Source organism: Amblyomma mixtum, chromosome 9 (assembly GCF_055824585.1).
Source record: "Amblyomma mixtum isolate Tamu chromosome 9, ASM5582458v1, whole genome shotgun sequence".
Lineage (NCBI taxonomy): Eukaryota > Metazoa > Arthropoda > Arachnida > Ixodida > Ixodidae > Amblyomma > Amblyomma mixtum.
The window spans coordinates 93428663-93451505 of record NC_143020.1 but is presented as its reverse complement, the minus strand read 5'-3'; the positions used below and the strand labels follow the sequence as shown (position 1 = coordinate 93451505).

Sequence of the window (22843 nt, the reverse complement as noted above, 5' to 3'; positions counted from 1 at the left end):
AAGGATTCTCTGGTGCGTGCAAGCAGTGAGGTTTGGTTTATGGGGTTTAACGTCCCAAGGCAACTCGGGCTATCAGGGACGCCGTAGTGAAGGGCCCCGGAAATTTCGATCATCTTGGGTTCTTTTACATGCACTGACATCGCACAGTACACGCGGGCCTCTAGAATGTCGCCTCCATCGAAATTCTAAATCGTCACCTCCATCGAAGTGGGAGGTGACGCTGGCTGCACCCTGGAATACCAAGAGGCGCAGTCGCCATCGCCAAAGCGTCGGTGGAAGCTACTAGAGTCCTGGACTGAGGACCCCACCCACAATGAGCTCCGGTCTCCTTTTATATAATAAAAGTTTATTCTCACTCTCTCCCTAAAAACAGCTGTAGCGAACGCACATGACGTTGAGAACGTCATGCGATAATTAAGACAAAAAGTGCAAGTCCCTTAAGTTGCTGTGGAAATCGTGCCGTGACGCTGAAGGCTTCGACTGGGAGCATTTGCGACGGCCAGGAAAATCGACGTTGGTTTTCCCTGCAGTGTTTTTGGAAGTGACACAGCTTGTTGAAATAAAATAAAACAATAGAGGCAAAGCTTAAGGTAAGTGCTGTGAGATTGTATACCGTCTCACTTTTCAATAAAAATATCAAAGCTAACGCATTCGTATCGTCCCTTTTCTCCGACGCCCTCCACCTGGATGTTGAATGTGCCGTTCTGAAAGAAAAGTAAACATTTACAGGCGATCAATGCAGTTGAGGCAGCAGAGTATGCGTTAAGGTAAGACCAAACCAGCGGACACACTACCCAAGCCTATTTCTTCCTCAAAATCAAGAGGAAGAGATGGACTTCGGCGAGGCATATAATGCCAAGGTAACATATGGTCCCTAAGGGTAGCGGAGTGGATTCCAAGAAGGCAATCGTTGCAGGGGATGCCAGAAAGTTAAGTGGGCGGATGAGATTACGAAGTCTGTGGGGTTACGGTGGCCGCAGCTGGCAAAGGACACGGTTAATTGGAGAGACATGCGAGAGGCCTTTGCACTGCAGTGGGCGTAGTCCGGCTGATGATTACACTAGCAGAAATATGCGTGCCGCGAAAGGAACGGTCATACCGGCGACAAAGAGGTCGCGAGAAAGCGCTGTCTAGCAAAGTTTTCTTCATGCCAAACCGGACGATATGCCTCCGAGATTACCTGCGCGCGCTCGGGGGCTATGACTGATCATATGTAATTTTTTTAGGAGCCGAGAGGTGGCGGCTGTGATGCTTCCCGCGTGACTAAGTCGTACGCCCCTCATTGGTCTCTCCCCTCCGCGGCACGCAGCAAGCGGCTGAAAATGGTTCCTCGACCCTTTCGTTGCGCAGTAGATCAACCTGCCGCAGCGGCTGGCTTCGCAGCAAGCGGCTTGCCGCTGGCGGCGCGCCGCGCTCGTTTTTCCACCAGTGTGTCTGGTGTTCCCGCCTGCTGACTCAGGTTTCACGCAGAGCGAGCAGGTGGCGTCACGTAGTCTACGAATCGCCGAGTAGCACTCCATGGTCCCTGTCCACTCTCCCGATCTAATCCAGCAATTAGAATAATTACTTGCCGCCCGTTGCCTCCCTCAACCACTTTCCCTTTCCGTCCTCTCCCCTAAAAGTCGAACGCGAAATTTCCCTCATTCCACACTCCCACCTCCCAACCGAGGCCTCAGACGCACGTACGGACAGAATTTTCCAACGTGGGAATCCCTATGCTACAGCAGTAAAAGAAAGCAGTAAGAACCTATTGGAATGGTACAGCGGAGCCGGTAGATAGACCATACAATTCGGTCACCACTGGGTGACTCAAGGGGTGCAGCATTTGACTCACGAGGAGCTAGCTTTCACTGTTTCTGTCTAGGTCACCGCTGTCCCATTTTGAAGCAGGCGAAATATGTATAAATGGCTTCGTACTGTTATCACAGTGCACCTTGAGGGATACCAGGCATCACCTATTAGTTCACAGGTCATGCACTGCGGCATGCCTCATTGTCCATAGGGTTGATTTACTACATGAAAACCCGACATCCATGCAAATTTTCATGAGCATTTCCATCACGCTAATCCAAAGTTCTAGTGATTATGAATATTAAGAGTTTTTGGCTTCAGCCATTAGTTCGAAAATAAATCCACGGCCTAACCGAATACGACCGAATCTGGGCAATCTGAGCCTAACTACGCACACTTCAAGGCAAAGGCCTCTCTCCCCACTGACCTCAAATAAACAGTGTACTGCGCCCGCAGCGGTTATCTAATCGCAGTAAACTTGCTAATCGCGTCTGCCTGTCTAACTCTCTTCCACTTTTTGCTACGTTTGCCTTCCCTTGAAATGTATTCCATTACCTTAAAGGACCATTGCCAATGCCTAGGCACATTTCTTCTTCTTGATTTCTACTAGGATATCATTAAGTCGCGTTTCTTCTAAGGTGAACCGCGCTCTCTTCTCTTTTCCTCTTCTCTGCGTTGTTCTGAACTTCATTTCAAGCCTCTTCTGTAGCCGCCAATTTTTTGCCCCTTAGGTGAGTATTGGCAATATACAACTATTACAAACCCTGTGACAGATACTTGCAAGTTGCTATTCATTCCTTCAGAGTACCTACGAAATGAATTCACATTTCTTTCTAATGGCGTGCATCTGCAATCACTTCCTGCCTTAGAAAGATGAATTTGATTACCTCTTCCGCTGCGCCTATCGTATACTTTTGTTCGTCTGACCCTGCTGAACATTGCATAAAGGGTCAGTCTACTGAATTTTATCGACCATATTTTCTTTGCGGCAACCGATAGCTCTTTACTCAAATTACCGTTTAGCCAGCTGTGGTGCCAAGGAGTGCGGTAGAACATTTTAAAATAGAATTTATTAATGTGGGAAAACATCTGTATGAGATGGTAGTCTCATCTGGCAACCATCTGGATTTCCGCCGCGCGGCGACAAACATGGCGGCGCCCGTCGAAGCCGGACCTCTCGCTTCGGACTGAATTCTCGTTGTTGCTGCCTTTTTCAGCGCGTTCACTGGCCATAAATGGGGCGCCTGTCTTTCGCTTCGTCTCATCTCGCCTATAAGAAAACGTATAAGAAATAAATTTGCTTTATTTTAATAACTGGAGTGACGATTCTGCCGCTCATAGGCTTAAGTGGAGAGTCGGTTTGTTTACAGCAATGGTTCCCGTCCTGACGACCAGATGGCGCCACGATAGGCTTAGTTTATTTTTGCGTCTCTGCTAGCATACGCTGAACTAAAAGTGGGAATGTGCCTGCGTTTTGCGTACGTGTAACTATAAATATTCATGTGATTTACAGAAAAAGCGAGCGGTACGCCTTCTACAGTTTACTAGAACAAAACGTGCGTTTCTCTGACATTGGACATACAAATGGTACGTAGTATATTCACTTATGCTTCTGCAAAAAAAGACTACCACTTTCTTGACCAAAATGAACGTTTGGGGTCGCCACCATGCATTTTTACGCGACTGTTAACGCCGAAATAAAATATAAATTCCTGCCTAAACCGGGCGCAGATCCCTCGTTATTGATGTTGTGGGGTGCCAACTACCAGAATATGCCATTATTTATACACTCATCTCGGTGAGTAGACTGACCCTTTAAGTTTCTTTCATAATAACTTTGAAATAGACCTTTTCTTTTAATCGTTTAAGGCGTAAGTCAGGCTCCGTAAATTGTCCCGCGCGTTGCCTACTCAAAACAGCAAAATACAGAGAGCCCTCTGGGGCCCTGGAGCCCCAGTCAAGCTCCACACATTGCCATTATTCCTTTAATTTAAGAACCACTTCGAATAAACTAGACCTTAGATTCAAGCGAGTTCACTTAACGAGATTTCATAGCATCTTGTTTCATAGCTCACATAATTAAGCCTTTTTTTTTCAAGTAACGGCGCAAGAATTGAAGAAATGACTGTTGTTGCCGCTGGAAATTGGTTGCCCTCTGCATTGAGGGCGCACTGAGGCTATTATATTAACTACAAGCAGGCTGAAAATTTCGGTTTGGTTTGGTTTTGTTTATTGGGGTTTAACGTCCCAAAGCGACTCAGGCAATGAGCGACGACGTAGAGAAAGGCTCCGGAAATTTCTAACACCTGCGATTCTTTAACGTGCACTGACATCGCACAGTACACGGGCCTCAAGAATTTCGCCTCCATCGAAAACCAGCCGCCGCGGCCGAGATCGAACCCTCGACTTTCGGGTCAGCAGCCGAGCGCCGTAACCACTGAGCCACCGCGGCGGGGCGCTGAAAACTTCGTGTTGCATAGATCCTGCATACCCACCCCCATGACGAGCAGCACTGCAGGGATGACTTTGAGAAGGATCGAGGACTGGTAGGTGCCCTTGGGGATGCGCTCGCAACTGTTGTTCCAGGCGGCGCCGATCAGACGCTCTGTCAACTTCGTCCCTCCGCATGCCTTGTAGGTGCTACCAAAAAAGAAATACCAAAAATAGCATATAAGCGTGAGACGCGGTGTTCAACACCCGCTGATATGTATTCCCACCAACTCCTTTTAGAAGCCTCCGAATTTTATCGATGTCCTTGGCTCTTTATTGACACCGGATGCGAAACTTCGCACATTTTTCCCTGCCTAGATACAAAGGGGGAGGTAATAATAATATATCTCTATTTATGTATCTACGAGTTCTGGTCCAAAGGAACACCGTGTTCAAACATATGGGCGCTGTGGAGAGACAGCCGCCAAGATTTTTGCGGCAGTCGCTCCTGGAGCCTTGCTGAATCGGCCTCGCATGCGGGAGGAGCGGGGTTCGAACCCCAGTGCCGCCGGGTACCCATCGGTGATACAATGGATACAAGCTTTCCTCATGAATGGTGACTGGCTTTTTTAGGGTGGAATGCTTGGGAAATGGGTATACTCAAACACCTTCGGCCATGGCACTTTTTGGCCCCACATGCCCTTGCGCCATAAAAATTCACAATCATCATCATCATTCTTGAGCCTTGTGGTTTAAATTCATGCCACGGTACGGCCAGCCGGACAAGGTGCGGTGAAGTCACAGGAAAGTGGAAAGCCAGCGGAAAGGACGCGTTCACAAGCAGGAGCGTTGTCCTGTATACTTCTGCTTGTGAACGCATCCTTTCCGCTGGTTTTCCACTTACAATGCACCAACTGACCACACAAGCTACGCTTCTTCAATACGTCACAGGAAGAACGCGGACACCTTTTGTTTCTAGGAGGCCCTGATGCAGCAAGACTCCTCGCCCGGTGAAACTCCCCTACCGGCCTGTGCCACCTATAACAGCGGCGCCGCTCGGCAGCATTCAAGCTCCAGCCATGAAGGCCTTGTACTCCGAACTTTTGGCAGAGACTGTACAAATTGCCGCCTCGCGAATGACCAGCGCATTCAAAGGTGCCTCGAAATGATGACTCGCACCTGTCTAGTAGTTTTATGAGCGAGTGTATAGCACCCTTAGCGAAAAAGAGGATGTGCTAAAAATGCATTTCAAACGTATTGTATTATTCTCATATTTATTTCGCATTTTTTTGTCCCTATGCTTAAACTCCAATACGAATGCTTTCTAAGTATAAGTATACTAGGAATAATTGTTTGAACGTTCTTAAAAATACGTGAAAAATACATTTTTCCCCGCTTAGCGTATTTATAATGCATTAAAAAATATACCTTACAAATAGACAAAAACACACATTGAATACATTAAAAATATATTTACTCGGGCTTAAAAAAAATGTCTACTGGGCGGCTCCATGGAATTAGACGGGTTAATGCTTCTTCAACTGGATAACAAATTGTACACGAGTATTTATCATCAATTAACAGGAGTCTGAAATTATGAGGTTACGTGGCTTAATGGGAACGGCAAATACCTACACACAGCATCCCAAGGCAATGGTGACGCAGCTAAAACTACATCTATTGACATGCGCTGTTGAGTGTGTGTTGTGACTGAGAGAAGGATGAAAAGGAAATTGCACGGGCCTGCTACTGGCTCGAGCCAAGCCACCACCGCTGCAGATAGAGGAGAGTTAAGAGATAGAGTTAAGAGATCAGAGGTACGAAAGAGGAATGGAAAGAAGCGCGTCGCAGCAACAACTGCGGACGCTGCTCAAGGAACAGATTAGCGGCCGAAGCCGCCCTCGCCGAAGCGAGAACAGATACAAACGAACGAGCATAACTTGGCTTGCCTATACCCAGCGAGAACGACGCACTATCTTGCCCGATGAGGCCTTTTTTTGCACAAAGACTGTGGGCTGCCAAATTATCGCAGAAGTACCTAACTAATCGCGTTCGAATCTGCGGCTAATCGAGAACGGAATTGCTAGTTGAAACTTGCGTCAAGCATAGGTCAGGAGTCGAACTGTCAACCAAAAGATACATACGCGTCTATAAAGAGCCGGTCGGCCTTGCCAGTCGGGGTCCGTTCCGCTGGCGTATTCGGGCCCAGAAGTACCGAAGGCGCTTTTGCTGGTATAATGCTATCACGTTCTCACACGCAAATGTTCAAATGACATCTGAGTCGAATACCATTCGAGAATTGGAATGACATTCGGAATCGACGGACTCCCGCGGTGCTACACGACACTTTCCAAACGCATTCGAAAGCCTCAGCTCGTTTTCAGTGTACAGCGACGACGACGGCGGCGGTCACACTAGTCCGACAACGGCAGTATATATCACGCCCAACAACAGCATGTGATTATAGTGAAATATCTAGTTTACTATAATATGATTGTAGAGGGACATGTTTTTCAGGCCAACGACTCCGACGAATCCGGTCGGCGGACGGTCAGCCTAGTCGGCGGCTGAGCGAGAGCACGGTGATGAGGCGACGGTGTGAATATGCTCGCGCTTCTAAATGAGCGAAACGAACGGTTATATTTCACATGTGCACACCTGAACACTCACCATCGATAAGCGCTTGCCAAATCAATTTCAGTCGACTACGGCTCTCTTCCCTTCCGCGATAACTAGGCCCAGCGAGTCCGCAGGGTTGGGTCAGTGATTGCGGCGGTTGTGAAGAGCGAATCACCAGCTTTAGCGAATGCAAATGGTCACCGGGTGTAGTTTTGGCAACAGTGACCTGAAATCAACTATTGCTTACATCGCAGGGCACGCGTACGATGAACGGGAAACGCCGGTGTGACCCGGACTGCCGAGCCGTGCTTTACGGCCAGCAGCAGTCGTCGCCGTCGCTAGCTTGTGGATAACAAGTTAGGCCGTTTCAGTTAAAGCGAACAGTCGCCAAACATACTTCTGGATAAAGTAGTTTAAAAAAAGTACTGGTCAGGTCGGAGAAACCCGGGACAAGAAGCGAGAAGCGCTGATCCTGCGCGATGCCAACAACCCGGCTGCCCAGTGTTTCTCAGGCGTGCGATCGCACCATCGCTTCCCACATATTGTCGCACTGCGTGAGCAAGCACGAATACAACCAGTAAAAAAGAAACCATATTGTTTAATAGAACTAAAGCGCAGATTGCGTTTTATGTTATGAAAAGAGCACTAGCTGTTCGTACGCAGCGATGTAAACAACAGTATGAGTGCAGTCGTCGTCATCGGCGCATTGCTGGGGAAATTTTATGCTGACGCGGTTAAATATTCATTGGCGTAATATTATCTTCAAGCACTCCCTTAGACAGAACACGTGTAGCAGCGTTAGATGACATTCGGTTGGAAGGCATTCGAAGCGCCCGTGTAGCAGAGGTACAGTGATGCCAACTCAGGTCAACGTTTTCTCCCTAAATTGAACCCCCAAAAATCCCTAGATTGAAGAAAAATCCCTAGCCTATAATTGTTTAATTGTTAATGCGACCATTTGAGCTTTAACAAAGTCTCAGCGCCGTTCACTGTTTCGTCTACTGGTTATACATTTTGTCAGACATGAATAAAAGCGTGTTAGCCACAATTGCACCTTTTTTTGTGTGTAGATTTACCTTACATAGAAGGCCCACAGATTGCGCCAGCTTTTACGGAGCCGCGTGGTCACTGGAGAGAAAGATAGTGAGCAACGACGCTCACGAGCAGACGACTCCCGTTTCACCGCACCGACTTTTGAGCAGCTCCTTCAGCCGGCTTATCTTTACGCGCAAAGAACCTATGCAGTCCTTTGAAAAATAAATGCAGTTGATACCAAGGTGAAAGAGCTGGCATTTTCTGCTAAGCCCCGTCAACACATGAAAGTATTTTATTCAGACACCATTAAGGGTTGTTTTAAGGATTGTTTTAAGAGGCACACAGAAAGACGTAAATGTTTGAATTAATGAAAGACCCCTTCTCGCCTCATAGAGAATATTGAGAAGCGGTGAAATGGCGTATCTCACCGCACAGTTATTTATTAATCACAGTCCCAATCAAAGACCGTCAAATAGTTTTGGAGCTACTAAGGATTGACGTCCCGAGAAACTGACATAACCAAAAATGTAATCTTGTTATAGTTACACAGCAATGATACAGACGTAAGATTGGTAATTACAAAATCAGAAAGTGATTCCTTACAACTTTGAATGTGTTTTTTGGTTGAACAGCACGCTTAAATCAAGTGTTCTGGCATACGTGGAGAATGCGAACTGTGGCACTTTTTGGTAAAGGTAAGCGGTGAGCGTAAACGTAGCGCGTTGATCCAGGCACTACAAGTAAAAATTCACATCGTCTTTCGTACAGGAGCAGTTACTCGAAGCGCCAGAGATGGCACGCACGTTAAACAGTTTGAAATTCACATGGTTTCGTTTTTCCTCCCTGTGCAGCAGTCGATAATTTCGCGTTGCAGAACTGCTTTCGCCCTCTCTCGGTTTGGCAGAATACTAAAAATAAAGGAGTAGTAATTAGCATTTTTCATAGTTTTTTCTGTTCCAAGCGCAAAATAATCAGATACACCGGCCATTAAGCCGCTTAGAGTAGCAATTCTACGGCCTCTCAAAGTCCCTAGATTTCACAAAAAGACGCTAGATCCCTGAAGCAAACAAAAAACCCCTAGATATAGGGATGAATCCCTAGGGTTGGCATCACTGCAGAGGTATAAGTGGTGATCACCCTCCTGCTAGAGGTTACCATAAACGAAAGGATGACAAGAAAGGGAAAGTTTTCACTCTTCGCTGAAACGTCATTTCGAGCCCTAGATAGTTCCACGGTATAGACCAGATTTTTTTACCCTCGCACGTAGGCTGCGGGCGCGCTCCTACTCTCGACACCACTCGCCATCTGTCGGCGCGCGCGGCCCGAGGGACTGCGGGACGCGCCGGCGCCGCGCGTAGAACGCATGTTTACGTGTTCGCTTCTGCCGTTGTTGTGCTCTGTCAGCTAACGTATGAGGGTGTGTGCTGTGCGTCACTACTCACATTTTCCCTCTTCCAGACAGTACTGCGGTTATCTTGCGCGCAGTTACTCGTTAACGTGACATCGAGGGTAGTCGACCAGGTAGTGTACGAACTGGAAACCGGCACTTCTAAGCAGATTTCTGCGCTGTCGTGTCGATTGTTGTCGCCTTTTACGTGCGCTATCATCTATGATAATTTTATGCATCAGAATGAAGATCTATTGATTTGACTCAGTGGAGTAGTAACTGGGTAGGCGAGCTGCAGACTGAAGGTTGTCCCGACGGAGCGCGTGTTTTCGATCACCAGTACGTGTTCGGCATTTTTGCGCTGAGCTTGCTCTTGTTCCCATTAAACACATTTCATGCACAGGATTGTAAGCACGACCGCTACCAATTTCAGCTTTTTTTTCCGCACGCATGTCAGAGGGATCTGGGGGGGTAAAGGTTTATCTATAGTATCTTTCTGCTGTTGGTATCGACCTTAGTTTTGTTTGGTTAATTAAGGTTTTACGCCCCAAAGCGACTCAGGCTATGAGGGACGCCGTAGTGAAGGGCTCCGGAAATTTCGACCACCTGGGGTTCTTTAACGTGCACTGACATCGCACAGTACACGGGCCTCTAGAATTTTGCCTCCATCGAAGTTCGGCCGCCACGGTCGGGATCGAATCCGCGCCTTTCGGGCCAGCAGCCGAGAGCCGTAACCACTGAGCCACCGCGGCGGGGCGGTATCTACCTTAATCATAGAAAAATATGCGCGATTTCATTACATTTTCCACACTTAGCCAAACGGCTACGCAACGCTCTCAAACGCGCGAGAGCTCCTAAATAAAATAACGCGACTTCGGACCTCAGAATTCGTGAAAGCTGGATTAGCTGCTCATATCTATTCAAGCTTTGATAAATTAAGCGAAAGTACGTTTTTATGCACCAGGTTGCATAAACCATGACAAAATTTGTTTTCTGTTGGCGCTGCGACTCAGTTGAGCTCACAGCGGTAATTTGTTGATAAACTGCCGCACCACGCACGCTACAAGAAAGCGCTGTTTGTCGAAGGGGTGGCTTTATGGCCGGCAGGAAGGAATAAGAGTGCATGGGAATTGGAACTGCATGCTAGCCACACACCTAATGCTTGATATTGAACAAAAAGTTTCTTTGCGGCGGAGCACCAAGACGGAAGCGATATAAGCACGAGCGCGTTCAAAGCGCCGGCTCAATTGACCTGAATGTCAAAATAAATGTCATAAAAACGCGTCAATGTTATCGCTTTGATAACGTAAATACTTCTTGCAACACAGCCACGCTGCGGAAGTATGCTCGGCAATGTTTTTTTAGCGCCCGAAGCGCGGCTATATGCAGGCGCGGCCGCGGAGCTGCCGCAGCCCCGCAGTCCCCAAAGAAACGCCCGCACCGCGGCGCGCCAGTCGGCGCAAAATGGCCGCGCCCAGGTGCGGCTCAAAATTCTGGTCTATAGCTTGAAGTGTAATGCAAATATGTTTACGCGGGCTACCCATTTGTTAGAATTTAAGTATACTTCAGACGGATTAATTGTGTATTTACGAAAGTACACTTTAAATACGTGGCCAACACCAAAATGCGATTTCCCGAAACTCGATTTCGAGCATTAGATTGTTCAACGACAGCTTGTAGTGCGCTGTAAAGTATTCTTTGGACGAATTAATTGCGCATTTGCGGAAGTACACTTCAAATACATTGACAACACGCAAATGCCATTTCCCCAAACGCGATTTCGAGCACTCGACTGTTCAACGGCAGCTAGAAGTGTGCTGCAAATACGTTAAAAAAAAACTGCCCGTTTGTTAGAATTGAAGTATACTTCGGATGAATTAATTTCATATTTACGACAGTACACTTTTAGTACATCGACAAAATGCTAAAACTGCATACATATACGTTTACAAGGACTGCCCGTTTTTTAGAATTGAAGTATACTTTGGATGAATTAATTTCATATTTCCGAAAATACACTTTTAATACACTGACAAGATGCTAAAACTGCATACATATTTTTTCACGTATTTGAAAAGTGCTCGAAGTATTCTTTAAGTCAGGTATTTTTGGCACATTTTAAAAATATATTTCGAATACCAAGCATGAAATTTCAGGAACGTATTTCCTACATATTTTTAGTGCATTCACGAATACAAAATATGTTCAAAATACAATTTAAATAGCCCACCGTATATTCCAAACGCATTAGTTTTTGCTAAGGGACGTACCAGGACCCGAAGTCGTCGACACAAGGCGTCCTCAGGCCGTTGGAGTTGTGAACGGTGAACTTGACGGCTGGCTTGCGTTCATCGTTTTCGCGGAGGACTTCCACGGTGTAGTTGACACGCATGTAGCGGCCCACCTTCGAGTCCTGGATGGTGAAGTCGCTGAGGCGAAAGCCCTGCTCGCCGGCTGAAACACGGCAAAATATGACGTCAGGAGATGAGCGGCCGCAGAAAAGAAAATGAATCGGCGGCTTTATTCGAATGCAGAGAGATGCACTCAAGGTACTGAGCGGCATATCCTCGAGGTACCGCTTGCATCCGCACTATAGATTTCGCGGGAATACATAACCTAGGTCCAACCTCACACTTGCTACCATATTCAAACTCTTGTCTTCATACTTCTACACGTATGTAAGATAGTCACGAAAAGCGTACACTGCTTACGTCGCTGCGGAATTTGCAGAATAAGTTACCCGTGTTAGCTTGTGGAGGTTAGAAGAATGGGCAGAAGAAGAAACACATAGCAGACGAAAAAGAAGATAGCCTATTTAAAATAATTCGCCTTCGCCTTCAAAATAACTCGCCCCCTTGAAAAGGAAACGAAGGCCAGAAGGAAAGCGCTGCAATTACCGCATTCATAAATTGCTCTATTTATATTTAAAAGCCGCTAGAGATAAACCTGGATGAGTTTTTTTTCCTGTTTGGATCTGCACCAAACCCTGACCAATCCCCTACCGAGGGTATATGCCATCGTTTTTGAGGCAACAACAACAACAATTTGAGACTGAAATGGCAATGGCGCCACAGCAAGACGTACACAGGGAAGACTGACGCAGGACGTCTTGTTGTACGGCTTGCTGTAGCGCTAATGCCATTTCAATCTCAAATAATGCACCATCTAGCCCATACTGACGTTCTTCTAAACAACAAGTGCAAACAACGGTAACTACATTCCTGCAATAGCTTTGTGCCCAATCTTTCTCAGTTGTTTCTGCACTTTTGTATATTGCTTTCCTGTCTCGCTCTGGGTCGAATATCACGTGAGCTGTAAGCGCTGATATACGAGCCTGGCATGAGATGCCGGTGCTGAACCACCCGCGGCTTTATTTGGTTACATCAAGGTTATGTGACACGATCTCCTCTTATTATTGCGTGGTCTGTATTGAGGCCGCTGGGTCACGTGATGGTTCACCGATGGCCTAGAACAACGATTCAGCCCATCAGTCAATTTCGCTCTAACGATTCCTCGTTCTAACGCGTTCTTCGTGACGTCATACTCGTTAAAGAACCTCAGATGGTCGAAACTGATGCAAAGCCCCTCCCCTACGACGTCTCCCGTATAAGGCACGTGCAACTTCGAGGTGTTTAACTATACATACCACATCTTTGACTTTGTGTTGGTTTTCAAAGACATGCGTACAGTTGTAATGACGGCTTCGTGTGTACAGAATCCTACTACACGCCGGTATGAAAGCAGATCCACCTCTGGCCCGCTGATAAGAGTGAAGGCATACAGCTACACATAAATAATGACATCAAGTTTACAGTGGATAACCTTTCCGAAAGCGGGTTTTCACTTACTCATGCAGGACTTGACCTCCGGCCTTTGGACCAAGTCTGTGGCGGCACAGAACATCGTTACAGCAGCCAATGACCACAGCGCCAAGATTCTCGACAGGCCTCGAAAACGTTGGAAAAACTTGGAAACCATCGCTTGCTGCGCCGCACGATGGGACGACCTCGCAGAACGAAGAAGCAGGTGCGAGTTTTAACTGAGCTGAAATCCCCAGTGGCCCTCGGAATGCCGAGACAATCCAAACAGCGCGTGACGCTTTATAATTTCCTCATGGCACCGTCCAGACTGCACCGGACAAAAACACAATGGGACTCAAATGAAGCTACAATTTTTCACTGTCTCCAACGGCGTCAACTCTGCTTCATTACTCTTCTCAGTGCACCTCTTGTGCCCTTTGTCGTAATGGTCTATACACTACTTCGTGCGCATACGATATGTGCCTGCCTGAAGAGCCCCTAGTGAGGTGTTTTTTAGGCGCTCTGATCAAACACTCCGCAATCGCCGCCGACGTTCGCGAAGCTGAACAATCAAAGGCGCGTGCCGAAGGATTCCGCCCGGCTCGGCTGGGACGTGTTTTCTTCGCCTGACTTCGAGAAGCTGGTTATCGATATGGTGGAAGTGCCTTGCTGGCGCTTCAGTAATCAATCAACGCTGCCGCTTAGGAGGCAGTGCACTGATGATATGAGAATAGGTTTATGTTTATTGACATTTAACGTCCCAAGGCAACTCAGGCTATGAGAGATGCCGTAGTGAAGGACTCCGGAAATTTCGACCCCCTCGGGTTCTTTAACATGCACTGACATCGCACAGTACACGGGCCTCTAGAATTTCGCCTTCATCGAAATTCGGCCGCCGCCGCCGGGTTCGAAACCACGTCTTTCGGGTCAGCAGTCGAGCGCCGTAACAAATGGGCCACCACGGCGGGCCGATGATATGAGAATATTAATGAATAATGAGTATAACACGGAAAAACACAATCTATATATATATATATATATATATATATATATATATATATATATATATATATATATATATATATATATATATATATATATATATATATATATATATATTGTAACGGCCTTTATTGACAGTTGTGAAGGCCGATTAGAGCGGGCAAGAAAAGGTCCGGTCCCAGAACAGTTCACGCTCTCGTCTCGCGCCGCGCGTCGGCTCTGGTGCTTCAGCTGCCGATCGTCGTCTTCTCGTCTGGCGCCTCGCGTCGGGTCTGCTGCTCCAACTGCAGATCGTCTTCCTCTTTATATATATATACAGCAGTCAAGAAAGTTTTTCATCGCAATATATATATATATATATATATATATATATATATATATATATATATATATATATATATATATATATATATAGCTACAGGGTGTCCAGGCTATCTTTAGCCAAGGGTTAAATAAGAAAATATGTTAGGAAGGCCAGGGAAACCACTTACATACACCTACCAACCGGCTTGCGCATCTTAGGCATTTTTTTATTTTGCATTTAATTAATGAGCAATTAAGATAATTTTTCTCAATGTGTAAATTGACTTTAGACCGCAGATGTGAATGGAAAAGTTGGAGAGCACCTTCAGAAGCCCCCATTCCATTTATTTGCGACAAAGAAAGCCTCAGGTGTATCTTTTTTCCGAGCTCCATAGAAAGCCCGCGAAATACAAAAAAAAATCACGTGACTGGCGCATTAGCACGCCACGATTGTGCTCCTGTCAACCGCGGCTTGAGTGAAAGAAATCAGTTGCTGGTATGGCGCGACGACGCGATTGCTCCGGCAGGCCGACATGTCGACGGTGGTTGCGACGCTCTCGCGAGCCAGTCTGCAAGCGTGACTGTGCACCTTGCACCGTCGTGCACCGTGTATGTATGTATGTATGTATGTATGTATGTATGTATGTATGTATGTATGTATGTATGTATGTATGTATGTATGTATGTATGTATGTATGTATGTATGTATGTATGTATGTATGTATGTATGTATGTATGTATGTATGTATGTATGTATGTATGTATGTATCGAAAATTATTTCTTGTCAGCCTTTTTCGAGTGTCAACTCGAAAAAGGCTGGTCCTCCCGCCGAAACGTCGTGAATTAAATCTTGTTATGTTTTTCAATTTCTGGAGACTTTATCTTATATATATATATATATATATATATATATATATATATATATATATATATATATATATATATATATTCTATATATACGCTATGAAGCCGGTGATCAAGCATGAAGGACTTCAGACATGTACGTACGAAAAACGGTAGCAGCCCGTAAACCTTACAGAACCAAAATAATATATTATGGTTAACTCTTGCATTGAATATGTAAAGCTAATTATTCATCACCAGGTCACATATAATTTGGCAGAAACCGGAATAGGAGATAATAAAGCCAACAGGAAATTAATCCACGACGTACTCATCACCTGTGCTGTTTTCTTCGCCAAAGCAAAGCAGCATTCTCAATCTATTGAAACATTGAGTGTCCATAAGCGCTACAGCTACCTTTAACGACGGAGTAGTGCGTCTTTTCTAGCGAACATGACGCCTGCAAATGGGACAAATGTTGGAAGAGCAAGTCGTGTAGGAAGACGGTGAAAATCGAGGCATTCGTGGCGTAACTGTTTTCGTCGTTACGGGTAGTCGATCCGGGTAAAGGTGATCGCCGATGGATGCTGTGGAGATTCTGAGTACTCTGGAGCCGCATCTAAAGGCACCGCCCTAGTCATTCAAATCGGTTCCTTAGGTGTTAGCGAAAGCTAGGTGGGCAGATGAGTTTAAGAGCTTTGCGGGAATAGGGGTCCGCAAATGGCAAAGGACTGGGTTAATTGGGGAGACATGGGAGAGGCCTTTGCCCTGCATGGTTCGTAGTCAGGCTGATGATAATGATAAGTCTTTCAAAATGGCTCTGACAATATCAATAGCATATGCGATCAATTTGCGATGCCATGGACCTCTTGTTGTACTCGCGGTAACGCTCTGTCAGACTACGGGTTTTTGTTTATCCATTAAACTACTCTTGACTTTACCGCCATAACCACCTTCCTCACACTATCCGCTTCTTTCTACCCGTGGCTGTCGCTCAGTAGAGATTCGATTACGCTGCTGCGCGTAAAAGCTCGCAGTTTCGGCTCTCTGGCAGCAGTGACCTCACTTCGTTTGAGAAGAACAGAAAGAAGCGGCCCTGTGATGACGTTTCAGTCGACGTTAAATGATGCCATGTGGTAGCAATTAAGCAGAAGCACGTCCACCATCTTCTTCCACCATTCCTTAGTATCCGGCCAGGTCTGTACAGATCGTTAGTATCATTTGATCGCTAACGAGTATCACTGGGCCATTCCTGCCATTATTTAGTTTCGGTAGGTTATGACGCTTAAGGTGGGTCATACGGTTTCACATCACAACATCTTCATGGAGCAGGTAGCCAATGAAGGTGTATTCTATTACAAGTTTACGGCGTGACAGAGCAGTATTAAGAAGAGAAGTGATCGATTATTGATACTTGAGATGTTATACAAAGCATACAAAGCAGTCGTAGCTGCATCAGCAACATAGAATAAACGAGGCCTGGCAAATTTGTTGAAATGGAAGCACGCGATCAGATTTTATTGGTCATTACACAAAAGCGACGTGATTAAACACATTTACTCCTCGAGATCTTACACTGCTCTCGCAACAGCTTCTCGCTGCCGTTTCCCAAGAAATTCCCTTATTGTTTTCTTACACCACACTCACTTCATCCTCTTGCATATAACTTTCCTAAAAAACAGGAACGAATAGGGGAACAGCATTCGACATGAAACCCTGTATTCGTCGCAGCTCGTAACTTACTACACCTCATATCAGTTCCTCACACGAATACCCCCCCTCCCCCCCCCCCAAAAAAAAGAAAGAAACTGTACGAAAATTGCTGGATTCAGAAAGCCACGCACGAGCTGTCATAACGCTCGAAAGTGCTGTTGCTGCAGCGGAAGACGTCCTGGAACTCCGGCATGCTTAACAGTGGCCACGTGCATCTTTCCAGCGGTGACATAGGGTCTGTGCGCTCCGACCCGCAGGACAGCAGGCAGAAGCGCTTGAAGAACACCCGTTGTGCTCTAATCCATCGGTCCGCGGCAATCTTCTCGCTCCAGAGATGGTCCCGAAGCGCGTCCAGAGCTACTCGGGCAGAGCGCATCCAGGAGAAGACGCTCGACTTGTAGGCGACGGATTTGCTTGGCGGAGGTTCACCTGGGTGGCTAAGGATGTAGGGGTCGGCGTGGCTCCGAAGACAGCTCGTCAAGATCGAGTACGAGAAGCCGGCGTCACTCTCCCAAAGCGTTTCTGACGACGACGCGTTCCACCTGCGTCGATTGGTTTAGTGGTTTACAAAGGTCCTTAACGCGTCATGAAGATACAAAGGCGCTTATGCTGGTACAGTGAATATCAACATGGCTAGCATAGATACGCCTCGACAGACATGCAGCTCGCCTGCGGCTCCGATGCATTAAGGTCATCCTTAGCTGTTTTAGAACAATACCTGGATGACGGGCTCTTCCGAGGCTAATCTGAGCTATCTAGGACACGCGGGCAGAAGTTTGGATTTCCCGAGAATGACTTATTTGTCCTCATATGAGGCTGAGGTGGATTTAGTTGATCAACAAATTGGTAGCAAGCTGATGTGAGGAAGAGAGTATCAGTTATCTTCGCCAACAAATCTACTAGGAGTATACCTCCAGCATTGAAGTACAGTATGCGTCACCCTTGTGTATAAAGCTCGAGCAGTCTGCACCATGCAGTCGAAAGTGAAATTAGAATGCAAGCCATGGTTCTCGGGCAATATTTTTGTGCTTACCTTGCTCTCAGGTTCATGTGGCTCTACTTTCACGCACGTGTAGCCTTTAAAAGTTAGACGCTACGACGAGGTGTCGACCCTTATGCGGGGAAGGGCGCACCACTCGAGCGCAATACCCAACGATGACGACTCTGTATATCTCGAAAATTACTACAGGTGTTGGAAAACAAGCACTTAAATCTTTCTTTCGCCCTCATCTCGCAGCTTTCATGCCTTTTCCTAAGAAATTACCGTCGGCACTAAAACAAACCTGGAGTAAGGCCCAACAGCCTCGGAAAGCGCCTTGGCCATCGCCACTCCCACTGTAGCGTAGTTCACCTCCGCGTTACTGGACAGGGCGTACATCAGGGGTCGCTCCAAGTACGGCACCGGCAAGATCACGTTACCGTGGGGCTCCCGGTAGACTGGCCATGGGTGAGCCCACAAGAGCGCCATATCCGCTTCCGCCGCTTCCGGTGGCGCCACTGATATCGTCTCTCGATGCGTGGTCAGGCGGAGCGCAAAGTAACTTCCGAGGAAAGCCCGGTCCGGAGCAGCAGACGTCCATTCGACGAAGTATGTCTGGTTGTCAACCCCTGGTAAGCATAGAGATGAAGAAAGTACAGGCTGGTAAGCATACAGATGAAGAAAGTGCAGGCAGAAGTACTAGTCAGACGCATTGCCTGTGTCCAGGCAAGGACTACTAACTTATTTTATTTCTTTCTTCCACCAAGTGACAGTGACCGCCACAACTTCCCGCTAGCCTTCGTAATTTTTACCCATCATGGCTTTCTTCTCTTAATTTCACACAACTATGATGCCATTTTATAAACCATTCCCTACTGAAGTCAAGAAATTAAGAACTGAAAAGGCTCGTCGTTGCGTTCGTTTGCTGTCCATGCTAAATTCTAAGTTTTTGTAATTTTTACGCGACAGCTTTATAAAAGCCAAGTTCACCAAGAAATCCGGTGTTGGCGTTGTCACCGAAAAATCACAGACATTCCTCTGGCCGGTGACTACCAGAGGGCAACCTAGGAGGCAGGAAGGCCACCTAGGTCACGTGACTTTGCGGGGTCATTCCAACCAGCCCATCGGATAGTGGGCAAACCACCTACCATGGTAGGTGGCAGTTAAATGACTGGTCGTTCAGGAAGAGAAACCTTGGCCGCACAGAGCCCACCGCTGGGAGCACCTGCCATCGCAGGGCAGTGGCGCATCGCTTAAGCGCTGCACCACTGCGCCAGGAAGGGCATGGGGACTTCCAGGAATCTATGAATATAAAGTCGAGAATGACCTTCTGCATATATGGGAATTAACCCATTACGCTATCGCGGTGTACTCTCAAGGCGGAACTAAAGTGCCCCTTGAATTTTTCCTTTGCTATTGAAGCACACCTGCGTACTAATGCTTTTCTGCATTCTGTGTATGCATTTCTTACCTTTCGTTATCCTTCGCGATGAGTGTAATAAGCCACTTTAAGGAACACCTCAATACAACGCTGCGGTGTTGCATCAGATGTGTGCACTCTTTTTCTACAGTCACCCTACAACACCAGTACCTGGTACTTGAACAGTGTCGTCGACGGTTGTAAGGAACCCCTTGAACGACGCAAGGCGCAGCTTTTCCTTGGCCAGCGATACCGTTGCGTTTCCCAGCCAATCCGGGACAATTCTTTCTCGGATGAGTTCGAACATGCTGGAGTCAAGCTGGGGTTCATCCGAATCCTCGGAGGAGCTGAGGTTTCGTACAAACACGTGCCAGTGAAGTTCGAGCGCTTGGTTTACGGCGTCCAGGCAGAGGTAGTCATCGTTTCGAATCCCCAGCGGAAAGTAACGCCTGGCGTAGTCGAACCGAAGAACCTGCGTGTGCCGTAGTTTCATATGTGTTCATTTCATTCCAACAAAAGCACACCCACAAACAGATCTCAGTCATATACCAAGCCTAGTTGGATCATGACTGTAATGCACATTATAAAGGGCAGCGGGACAGGAAAGGTAGCATGCTTGTTCCTGCCCCTACCCCACTGTGGGCTACCGTCATGTCTTCTACCACTGTGCGGCGCTGATTCGCAGCGGTCTGTTCATGACTCAATGGCTCGTTTGCGGTAATGAGACGAAATCGTGTCAAATTTCAGAACGCATGAGAGGCGTTTGTTAGTTCAGAAATGGCTGCAATGCACAATGCGTAGGGACCTACGTGTCCCAAATCCCATGGTCAATAAAGTTATTTCTCTCTCTCATCGTTCAACAAACGCAGTTAACCTCGCGCGTAGCTGGACTCACCAAACGACGTCTTTATTAATTAGCTACGGGTGGCACCAGAGAAGAAATCCCCAGGCTCGCGTTCTCTACGACAGCTACAAGGCGCACATTTCCGGCGCAGTGAAACGATTGCTCAAGCACATGCAGCCATATTGTCGGACATCTGCCCCAAGATAAAAAGAAAGCTACACTACCATCAGACCCTAGCAGTAGAGAAGACACAAGCGAACACATCGCACGGTCTGGTGACACTACGCGACTGCCACGCCTGAGAGGATGGTTCTTTTGCGAGAAACTGCCTAGCCGAAAATGGCAGCCTTAAATATGAGGAAACCACCTTGTTCGCTGTTCTCGCACCTGAGCCAAGAAGACAATCGTCAGGTACCAGATGGTCCTTCGCGTAGGGGACCCATCGAGGTACTTGTAGACGCCACGGGCCTGATTAAAGCCGGTGAAGAATATGTCATCCACCTCGGCCTCTGGGAGACCACTGGCGTGGAACAAGCGGAACGCGTCACTCCAGAGGCCCTCAGGGAACTCCGGATCCTGCTTCAGCAGCGCTGCATCCAGCCACACATCATCCATTTCTCCAGTGTCAAAAGATTCGACCACGCTGTCCACATCAATAACGTCGCCAGCTATAGTCCTTGCTTCGTCTATGGGGGATATCAGAAGTAGCACTCTCTTGAGGTAGTGTTCGAAGTTGTCGTCCGTGGATTCCGCTTGAAGTTGTTGGCGCACACTTGGTACTCGGTACAGGTGTAGGTATACACGCTCTTCTCTGCTTATCTTCCTGCGTGTGATGCCAACTACACTGTGCAAGCCCGTGGCGAAAGAAATGTTCAGGGCATGCACCATGGATGCCCTAGATGTTTCACTCGACACCAAGGTTGTTATGTCGAGGACGTCTAGCACAGTAGTGACGTCGCGTTGCAGGCTGAGGTCGAAAGAATTCATGTAGGCGATGCACTCTTCGAGCAATCTCTTACCGATTTGAAAACCTGCGTAGTGATAACACGGTCCTGGTTCAACATCAAAGTTTTATAAATTTATGACGTGAAGTTACTACTAAGGCATCAGCGTATATCCAAACGGCTTTGCTTATAGCTGTTGCAAATGGTACCATCTCCTAGCACAACCTCACCTTTCGATAGACGCGAGGTGACCACCTAAGTAAAACTTCGCTCTCATACTTCTTTGGAATGCCTACAAAAACCTATATAACTCGCCTTTGAGTGCTCTCCGGCTTACCTTGAAGTACGTTCGAAATGCAAGGAATATAAAAAAATGCTTGTTTTTTTTTTTACCTCTTACAGGTCGTTTCCTTCATTATTCAAGTTTAGATTAGAGGCATGATGATGATAAACCTTTATTTCGTCAATTATCACCCAATCGTCATTTCTTCGAGTCGTGTCAAGTTTTCTCTTCTCCTTTTCAAACTGTGATTCAACGAGCTGAAGCTCCCTTTTCATCCACCAAATTCTTATGCCCCCAGGAGCTGTATTCCACACATATCGCCTGACAGCAGCGAGGTTCCAACCACAGTGCGAATGTTGGTCTAGTTGGTGTTGCTTCTCGGAAAATATGTGAGCGCAAGTGTGCAAAGAAAACTATAAGTATTGACAGCACAGAGCATTCTTGCCAAGGCGCTCTGTGGCGCCCCTAGCTATATGTGCCCTAGCGTACTATTCCTTCTTAAAACAGCGCCAACATGAACGACGCACAGAAAAGACTTAGCGCTGTCATGTCCACTATAACACCGATGAAACATCGACACCAACAATTCCTTGGCTAGCACAACCTTTAAGGCTCAAGCTCACACAGAGAGCCAGCAGAAAAGCGAGGAAGTTCTCGGTTACAAGGTACAACGCCTGAAACGAAGGCAGTCTCTGCGGAGCAAGTTTCTTGTACCTTCAGCGTTGTCACCAAATGCGGAAGCGGGTGTCTGTAACACCCTTCCTACGAGGATCCGGAAGAACCTGTCGAAGGCATCCTTGAGGAAGCCCTCTCCGGCGTGCTGTTCGGTCCACCGGTAGCACACATGCCCGTAGAAGTCAGAACATGGGTCCACATCCGCCTTCACCACGGCGTCCAAGTAGCGTAGCTCAGGGGCACAGTCTGCAGACTGGCACTCCGCCAAGGCTACAACCTTCTGGTGGTGCCTGCGCTGACACGAGGCGAGTCGGAACGGGGACCCAACGCTCACATGTACCGTGGACACAAACTGAAGACCGGGGACCGCTTATTCAAAAAGGGAAAAATGGGTACGTAAGAGAGGACCACGTGATGAAGATTGTGTAGGACATTAGGCAGAACACTAGACAATAGACAACACGCAAATACACGGAAACAAGGAATCATGAGAGAACAGTACCTGGCGTGGTTGGCGATGGCCAGTGCCACGACGACTAGCACGGTGACTAAGATGACGGTGAAGCTGCAGCAACATGTGGCGTTGGCCACCCTGCGCTGGAAGGGCGTCATGTCCACGCTGGAACTCGGCGAGTGTGGCCTCTTCATCTCTGAAATGAGTCGGACAAGGTCGGTGGCCCTATAAAGGAAGCGATAGCAACGTCTAACGTATATAGCTAAGCTTTGTGCAACGTTTGCAGCAGATAACAACTTAGTGGAACGGCATCTCTATTC

At 47.2% G+C, this 22843-nt stretch overlaps 1 protein-coding gene across 1 annotated transcript; it reads right to left on the bottom strand.

Annotated features, from left to right (window-relative positions):
- Positions 1 to 299: 299 nt before the first annotated feature.
- LOC149330165 (uncharacterized) lies at positions 300 to 13382 on the bottom strand. Its single transcript, XM_089559754.1, has 4 exons — positions 13111 to 13382; positions 11533 to 11716; positions 4287 to 4431; positions 300 to 704 (listed from the first exon to the last, which is right to left on the bottom strand). Exons 1-4 carry the CDS (start codon positions 13238 to 13240, stop codon positions 618 to 620), a joined length of 546 nt encoding a protein of 181 aa, XP_089415880.1. The 5' UTR covers positions 13241 to 13382; the 3' UTR covers positions 300 to 617.
- Between the last annotated feature and the right edge of the window lie 9461 nt (positions 13383 to 22843).

Coding starts and splice junctions, on each gene's coding strand:
- LOC149330165 (XM_089559754.1), bottom strand. CDS start 13,240: ATGGTTTCCAAGTTTTTCCAACGTTTTCGAGGCCTGTCGAGAATCTTG. Junction 4,432..11,532: donor GTCGACGACTTCGGGTCCTG/GTACGTCCCTTA, acceptor CTTTTTTGGTAG/CACCTACAAGGCATGCGGAG. Junction 705..4,286: donor CAGTGCTGCTCGTCATGGGG/GTGGGTATGCAG, acceptor CTTTTCTTTCAG/AACGGCACATTCAACATCCA.